The 8,836-nt window shown below is 27.3% G+C and overlaps 1 protein-coding gene across 3 annotated transcripts in view; it reads left to right on the forward strand.

Annotated features, from left to right (window-relative positions):
- The window catches only part of LOC126900087 (uncharacterized), a 20,310-nt gene extending 12,193 nt beyond the window's left edge, over positions 1 to 8,117 (forward strand). Inside the window, exons 2-5 of one of the 3 annotated variants that reach the window (XM_050675541.1) lie at positions 5,434 to 5,493; positions 6,138 to 6,195; positions 6,269 to 6,390; positions 7,165 to 8,117. In XM_050675541.1, coding sequence (XP_050531498.1) covers positions 5,434 to 5,493; positions 6,138 to 6,195; positions 6,269 to 6,390; positions 7,165 to 7,826 — 902 coding nt within the window. In that variant the 3' untranslated portion in view covers positions 7,827 to 8,117. The remainder of the gene's footprint in view (positions 1 to 5,433; positions 5,494 to 6,137; positions 6,196 to 6,268; positions 6,391 to 7,164) is intronic. The other 2 variants (XM_050675542.1, XM_050675544.1) reach the window with 2 other exon arrangements.
- The last annotated feature ends 719 nt before the right edge of the window (positions 8,118 to 8,836 follow it).

Genomic DNA, 8,836 nt, shown 5'->3' on the forward strand with positions numbered 1-8,836 from the left:
AAAAAAAAAAAAAAAAAAAAAAAAAAAAACACATCATAGTAAAATTAATACCTTCTCCGCTTCGCATCGAAGCTAAAACATTAAATCATAACAAATTTATAAATTTATTATTACAGATTGAATTCGTCATTGATGATGTAATAGACTCGGCTAAATATCGGAAAAATTCGTTTTTAACACTATTTAATGGCAATACTATGAGAGGAAAACATTCGTGAAAGCCTTTCTACTCATAAAATAAACACGTTTTGTTTTTGTTGGTACTTTTCTCTTTCTATAATGTTAAGCAGAGCACCCCTCTCTTTACCTATTCCACTCCTTTCACACGATGATCTACTTTTGTTTAGATGAAAATCATTTAGTACTATACATCTCTCAAGAAACGCACACGGTGCATTGAACTTCAGCACAGAGTTGAAATTTAATCATTTTAATTAAGTTTTTATTAGAGTACACATCAAAGTTTCACAATTACACTTATTTTTAAATTTCCGTCAGTTATATTATTACTTGAAACTATCACTACAATATTAATATTAACCTTTGCTATGATTGACATAGTCTCCCCTATATTTTGGATTTCTTCAATTTTTTTATTATAAATGTTATTTGCCGGAAATTAGTCTATCATAAATGTACTGACACATTTCTTCGTCTAAAAATATTCGATTAAAGCTTTTAAAACATCATAAATTTTTTAAATTTTAAACAGTTTTGAACAAATATGAAATTTTAAAACAATTCTGTCCTATAATAAAAATATATTCAGTGTTTTCCGATTAAAATGAATAAATAAAATAGGTAAATTCAATTTTTTTCCTAAATTCCCAGTCAATGAAATCGGAAAACTTTTCGCAAATTTTCTTGTTTAACGTGTTAGTTACTATGCTTTTAAATTGATTTTACTTTGAAACACATTCAGATCTTCTCACTGACTGTCATCAATTGTGTGAAATGCATTATTTTGATGCCCCGTCAATGTATAAATATGTATAAATAAACACAAAATGAACAGTATGATTTTTACAAGTGTGGTAAATGCGGTGGACACGTGACATATAAAATGTATGTCTCAGACGCGTTTTTCCAGAAATTTTAATAAACTCAGCCATTGGTCGGTACGGTCCGTTTTGCATACCTCGTGTACTGACTATTTAAGTATACTTTAACAATTATAAATCTTAACCGTTATGGTTAGCATCATTGTAATTTTTATTGGGTACAGTCGCGCTTATCACCAGTGAGTTTACTCACTGTAAAATCCGAGTACTTTTTATAGATCATTGACTGCCGCGATTTCTACGTAACGTAATGGAAGCATTTCTGGCAAATTCAAGCTACCAAACTAACTATCGTTTGTTTTAAATTTCTGATTTATCAGCCGCATTTAACACGGGCAATCATATAAATTTTAGGTATTGACCATTAACTCTGTGGATTTTTTTTTACTACTTGTACAAGACAAAAAAAGAAAACGCTTGCCGTTAGTAAATAAACATAACGAGTAAAAAACGGCATTCCATGGTGGAATTTTTTTCGGTCAGATTTTATGTTTTCACCGGATTAAGGGTTTTGCCTTTAGGTACCGTTTGGTAAGAAAAGACCCGCGAAAAAATAACTGTTCCTATCGCACGCGAAACGGGAGCCCGGCACATTTTGAGGTGGTGGAGAAAGGACAAAAAAGCGAAGGTCTGTGCCAATGTATATATATATAAAACCCTCGAAGGTCAAAATCGATGGAACAATGGATCGCACGTCGCGCCGCCCCACACGAGACACGTTTCTGGTACACCGAAAATGTCATAAAAACGACCACTTTCTAATGATTGTATTGTTGTGACGACATGGGCCCCGAGATGGGCACGGTAATCGCATGGTCGGATAACGGCCACCCACTCACACTGCACAGCCATTAAAATAGCTGCTATATTTATTTTTCGGCCCATGAGAATCGCATCGCTAAAAACGTGAACGATACAGTTCCGAGGGAGTAAACATGTTATACAATAATTTTATAGCCGTCTGCATTCGGTTGTTATGTAACTTAGAAACTCGGCTTCACGGACGATGTGTCGGTAGGTCGATTTTTAGAAATATTGAAATTTCGCCTTGAACTCAATTTGTATGCATGTGTGTTACATATTTTATAAGCTGCCAATCGTAATGTATCAACATGAGTAGTGTTTGTTGGTTATGCTCGGGGAGAGTCAGTACGCTTGTGTAACGTTTATTTATCAATTTCACCGCATCCGCTCAATAACAATCGTTTTTTTTTTTTTTTGTGGTATTTTCTTTTTTTACTATGCTAATGTTTCTTATCCGAAATGTATCGTTTCAAAAGTAAATGACCAGCGGCTTTTAGTTTAACTATATTCTACCACACCACTATCGGCTTTGCTTATATTTTATCATGTAAAAATATTGTAACTTACACATCAACCATTACCATTGATATATTATTTCTATTTAGTTTTTGCATTCGCTTTTGTAGTAAATGACATAACAGACAATCGAATTCACAAAGAATGAAAAAAAAAAATCAATTGTACCGGCTCTGTCAGTAAAATTCAAATGAACGTTTTCAAGGTGATAACAAGGACATCGCCCTTCAAACAATTTTTTTACAATATTAATACCGACTGACCACCCGATTGATTGAAATTAAATTCAATACCAGAACTGTGTGATCATAAAAAAACTATATTGTAGGAAAAATGTCAAAAGAGAGGAACAATTTGTCGGATTTTAAACTTGTCTGAAGTCCATTTCATGGTTTTCATTCGTCCGGTTACTTATTGTCAGTAAAAATACTTTACGTTTTCGTTAACTTATATTTTTCATTATTATTCTTCTTTTTTTTTTTTAAATATGTGATAGTTAAGAGATGTTGGGCAAACGACTGGGGTAGAGGTCATTTCGGAGCGTCTATACGCCCCGAAATGTAAATTTAAAACACCACTTTTTTGTGACCTTTGTGCGAAAAAAAATAATGTTTACACGCACGACAGAAACGTGATGTGATCTCAATGAATGCATTTTTGTGTGACATTTGCCTTTTGACGTTGCGGAAAAATTATGTACATTCATTTGCTAATTCAGTGCTTAAAATAACAAATTCATATCATTTTTTCAATCATCTTTCAGCGTGTAGATGTGATAGATATAGAAATGTAAAAATGCTCAACTAAAATAGTGTTAGCTACAGTTGCATATTTTTAATATATTAATAAATTTAATATATAGTAGCTACTAAGTTATCTGAGGTCCACAGCTTAAAGTGTAGAAGAAAACCTGTGGACCAATGTGGTCCATAGTGAATATTGAATAAAGTTCCACCTTACAAAAAATTCTCGTTCTTAATCATATTAACAGCAAGAGCTCGGATACCTTCCCCTTTTCAATGTTTATTGTAACAGTAACTCCTTTTGGCGTTGCATTACGCAAGTTGCTGTGTGTATTATTTACAATATACCAAAGATACGCCGAATTCTATGAATATATAATGAGTGCATTTATGTGTTCGGATCGTTTCCGTCAAAACTGCTTACTACTTGTTTTCCACATAATATTAGTATTAATTTAACAACTTCGTGAAGCATACGGCAAACCCGTTAGAACATCATACGAAAAAATACATACTGCATACACGAAATTGTCAAAAATTTGTTCTGCTTCATGAATTTTATTTGCATGTGTAATTATACTCAAACCATAGTCGAATTCGAAAACTAAACAAGTCGCTTACATACTGGTTAATATTTAAGTTAAATTATTGTCGTCTGTGGCAAATAAGACTGCTGATTTTTTCAAATATATACTCTAACCAAAATGTCATCAACGAATTGAAAATGTTGAATTTCGATCAATAAGATGATCTAAAAAAATGTGTATAATATTCGGCCAAAATCATTAAAATACAAAGGAAAAATGATTTAATTTACTTTAAAACATCTTGATATTTTCTATAAAAATGGATTATTTTTAAATAAAAATTTCACAGTTACATGTCAGTCAACATTTTCAAATATTTTTTATTTTATTTTTTTTAATATTTGAATTTCGATAAAAAACTTGATTTTAAATAAAAACGTTAAAAAAAATTGTTTTTAGTTGTGTGTGTTTTTATTTATAATTTAAAATTAAGTTATTGTTTGAATAACAAAATATTGCCCATCTGGGACATAATCTTGTTTTTTTTTTATTTTTATTAACTATCTGTAATCTACACACTTAATTTATCACTATGATACAAATTACTCTTAAAAAGAATACCGTAATCTAAAACTAGTTATTATTTTAAACAAAATTCCACGCCCATGTAAATTGTCCGAAATTAAAGAATTATTATAATTTGTTTAATTTTAAATTTAGATGTACAAAAAAAATTATTTATTATCGTCACCGAAAAAATATTATATTACCAACGAACGTATAACATTCTTATGTTAAGTCACATACGCTAACTTGTAATAAAATGATTCAATGCGAGAAGATGAAAACGGTATTTGTAGGTGTTTGAATTGTCATTAGACGCTTCTCTGATACTCATATTTATAATGGCTAAACTTGTCTAATATGACTGTCATCTAGACTTTACTGTTTCCAATCTACTTACTACAATAAAGCACGCTTCGAATAGTTGCATTGTAATAAAAAAATTACCCTAAATCATCTTTATTTTAGGTGAACTGTCAAATCAGTTTTCCGGCTTGAAAAAAGTATTCATTTTTAGTATTGTTGATTATAGTAATTAGTTTTTTGTCGCCATATTATAATAAGAATTAAGAATTAATTAAAACATTATTTCTAGAAAATTAGTTCATTGTTATACATAAGTTAAAATCGTTTTACTTCATTAAATCAGAATTTTGCAGCTAATTTGATATTTATTGCTTTATTCTATTAAAAGTTCTAATTAATTTTATATATACTGACATTATAAAATCCTGTGGAATAGCTAGATGTCTTAACAATTTATTTAAAATTTGTTTTTTTTTTGCAGTAATAGAACATTTTTTTATCTCATATGCATATATTAATATGTAAAAACAGATACTAATAAATTCTCATCAACTGTTAAGTGTAAATCATTAGAGTTATCAACGTTCAGCTATGTGTAATTGATTATTAGTTTTTAAACCCACTGAAAATTAAATATTTGTATGATGTAATTTTGTGTAATAACGAAAATAAAATATAACAGTTATTATAACTACCAATAAAATTCAGGTGATAAGGGCGATGACAACTTTAAGTATTGAAATCGAAACCTCCTCAATATCAACGTTGTTTTATAATCTATGTAAACATTTGAGAATTTGTATCAAAATTATTATTAGTTAATGACCTATAATTTTTCTTGTGAATCAAATTATTTGGAGTCAATGTATTTTTTTATGTATTCATAAGTATAATTATATTACTTAATTTCAGTGAATTGCCATTTTAACATGAGCCTTAAAAGAATAATATCGCTAAAAATGGAGTGTAACGGTAGAGTATTTTTATTAATTAACCTTCAAAATATCCAGTTAGTTGTAAAAATTTTTAATAAAACATTATTTATTACTTTAAGGTTTTCATAATTTCGAAGCGTCTTATTTGAAAAGTTCTATACCATTAATTTTAGTATTAATTTTTAAGATTTAGGTGTTAATTTTTTTTTTTACTTAAACATTTCAACAAGCACTGGATTAAAACTTTCTTTAATATACTCGAATATTTTTTTTTCAAGTGTTATGTCCATTATTTCATAATTCAAAAGACAAATTATTAAATTTTCATATTTTGTATTTGTATTTTATTAGTAAAACAAATTATTTTTATTATTATATATATTTATTTATAGTAAAAATATGAAATATTGTACTTATTTATTATTTTAAAAGTCATAATACATATCTATTGAAAAAAAAATGTTTGTTTTATATTTTCTTAATTGCACACATTTTGGCGCATGATTCGTTAATTTTATTTATGAAAATAGTTAAGTACCTAATGAAAAATCGTACATTTAAATTTTTTACTTAAATATCTCCAATATACACCTTTTTCTAATATTGTTTCATCTCAACTCAAGTTGATGGTTATTTAATTAGACTCTTTTTATATTTTATATAACTTAATTGAACATTTAGAAGAGAAGAGATTTCTCGTTGATATTATTTCGAACTCAATTGGATTATTACTGAATGCGTAAGAGTGCATATTGAGATATAATATAAAACATAATGTTAATGAATATTCATATTGTTATTATTATAAACAGAACGTGGTGCTTAATCGTGACAATCTATAAAATTACTTCAATTTTACTGGGCATAACTTTGCAATATCTACAATTACTGGTGTTAAAATGGATACCATTTTATGAGAACTACTTTAGATCTGGTATGAAAATCAAATATATTTATTTAGTTCTAAATATACTAATGTAAATTAGTCTTAATATAAGTATTATTAAAAAACATAAAAATTAAGCTAGTCTATATATTTTACATCCTGTCTCAGTCCAACAAGTATCGAGATTCGATTTTAAGCTGTTAAGGTTTTCTTGTGTAATATTANTCGTTTTGTTAAGCTGTTAAGGTTTTCTTGTGTAATATTAAAAACGAGTAATATACTTAAAAAGCGGTTGAAATAAAAATTTTGCAAAAAATAAAAAGCTTACACGTTTGTGTATTATGATTTTTCTGACATTTCTTTTAAACAAAATAATATTAATTCATATGTTATTTTCGTATTCCCTTCGAGATTCAGTGATACATTTCATTTATATTTGTATGTAACACTGTCTCATAATATCCATAAGAATGAGTTTTATTGCTTCATATTTCTTTTAGAAAAATTAATTAAACTGAATTGTTCAATATAATTATTTATGTAATTTGTATTTTTGTCTTATTTTTACATTTATTAAAAGTTAATACCGTCAAATAGGCCAACTTGTGCCGGTGGAAATGAATTTAACTTGAACAGTTAAATATTTTACAAATTTCATCAAATAATTTTGTGAATATATTGTGGGTCTTAAAAATACTTATAAAAATTATACTAGTGCTAAAAATTGATACGACTAAAATAATGATGGATATTTAACTGCCCCAAGGTGACCCATTTTATGATACTAATTATGTTTATATATAATTCATCAAAAATTTTTAGCAGTCTATAAAAATAGAAAAACCAAAACAAGTGTTTTTAGAAATGTTAACTCACTCACGGTCCAAACTTTGATGAGACCTGATTGTGTAAAAAAGTTAAACGAATGCGTTTCTGATACTAAAAGCTCATTATCTAATTGTTTACATGCCGAGGAAGCCTCTACTGAGTACGACTCAATGAAATCTGTTGAGGGTCTTTTGATAAATGTAAGCTCTAATGACCTAATTTCGCCAATATACGATGATGATAACCTAATTTACGGAGCTCTAAGATTAAGTGAACAAGGTTTATTAAAAAGTACTGATGCCAATCAGATCAGTAAATATGTTTTCGGCACTACAAGTTTGTTTAATGACCGAGTTTTGTCGGACAATACTAATGTCAGCCAGATTAAGGAAAACGTTTTTGGTAGTATAACATCATACAGTGACCGAAGTTTGTTAGATTGTTATAGTAATAATCAAGTTATTTTTGACGGATATATTATCGAAGATAAGGAAACATCAACGTGTATCAAAGGTCAACTGTCTGAAATACCTTTGTTCTTTAATAAGTCAAGTGGTCAGCAAGAGTCATACCACAAAAATTCACCAGTTAATCAAATGTCACCAAAATTTGATGATATTCAATCCAATATAATATCATTTCTATCAAAAAAGTAAATTGAATATAAAATGTAAAAGTATTAATAAGGGGGACGTAGAGATAGATTCACCTTAAAACAATCATTTTTATATAACTACACACTTTTTCATTTTTTTAAATTTTATTCACTGCACATGTCTAGCTTTTTAAAATAATTTGTATTTATTTTGTAACCTTTTCTACTTCTCTGAATAATTATTTATGCCATTTTTTTATTTGATGTTTTGTTTTTTTATTTTAAGCAAGAAATTACATTTTTATTATTGTTTTCTTCAAAAATTAAATAAATATTTTTCTATTATACTTATTTTTTGTATACATAAAAAAAAGTTTACAATTTATAATTCATCATTGAAAATGTTTGAAACATTTGCAAACAAATCAGAAATACTAGGCCTCCATGATTTTTTAGAAATTATTTTGTGGCTTTTTAAGTTAAATATTTTAAATATTTTTTAGTTTAAATTAATAATTTTTTTTCTATATGGTTTTAATATTAAATAATATTAGCCACAACTCATCAATTTTTATTATAAAATTAATTTAATAAACAATGTTAATTAACATTGTTAAGCGTATTTTCGAATGAAACATGACTATTTATAGTAAAATATTGTCATCTAAATATATTAATTAAAATTTAAACAAAATTTTAATTTGAATTAGCATTATTTTTACAAAAGTAGAGATAAATTAACAAATTAGATAATTTGCTATAGAATATATAATAAAGTTTAGTTTATCGAGACTTGATATGTTTGCCATTTAATATCGTTGTGTGTGCTGTGAAATTTTCATTGAAAGTTTTCGGTATCGAACATGTGTTGAGTTTTAGAGAATTGTTGTCAGTATATATTGATTACCTATTAATGTTTATTTTTTTAATTTTTATACTTTTATAAATGCTTTTTTATATTAAAAATTCTACTTGTAAAATAAATGTCTCATGTAATGTACAAATGTTGTGCATTGTTAATAAAGTAATTTACGTTTTGGATCATTTACTAAAATAACATTTTTTACCTCG

This window comes from Daktulosphaira vitifoliae, unplaced genomic scaffold (genome assembly GCF_025091365.1).
Source record: "Daktulosphaira vitifoliae isolate Bord-2020 unplaced genomic scaffold, ASM2509136v1 Scaffold_2, whole genome shotgun sequence".
In the NCBI taxonomy this organism is placed as follows: domain Eukaryota; kingdom Metazoa; phylum Arthropoda; class Insecta; order Hemiptera; family Phylloxeridae; genus Daktulosphaira; species Daktulosphaira vitifoliae.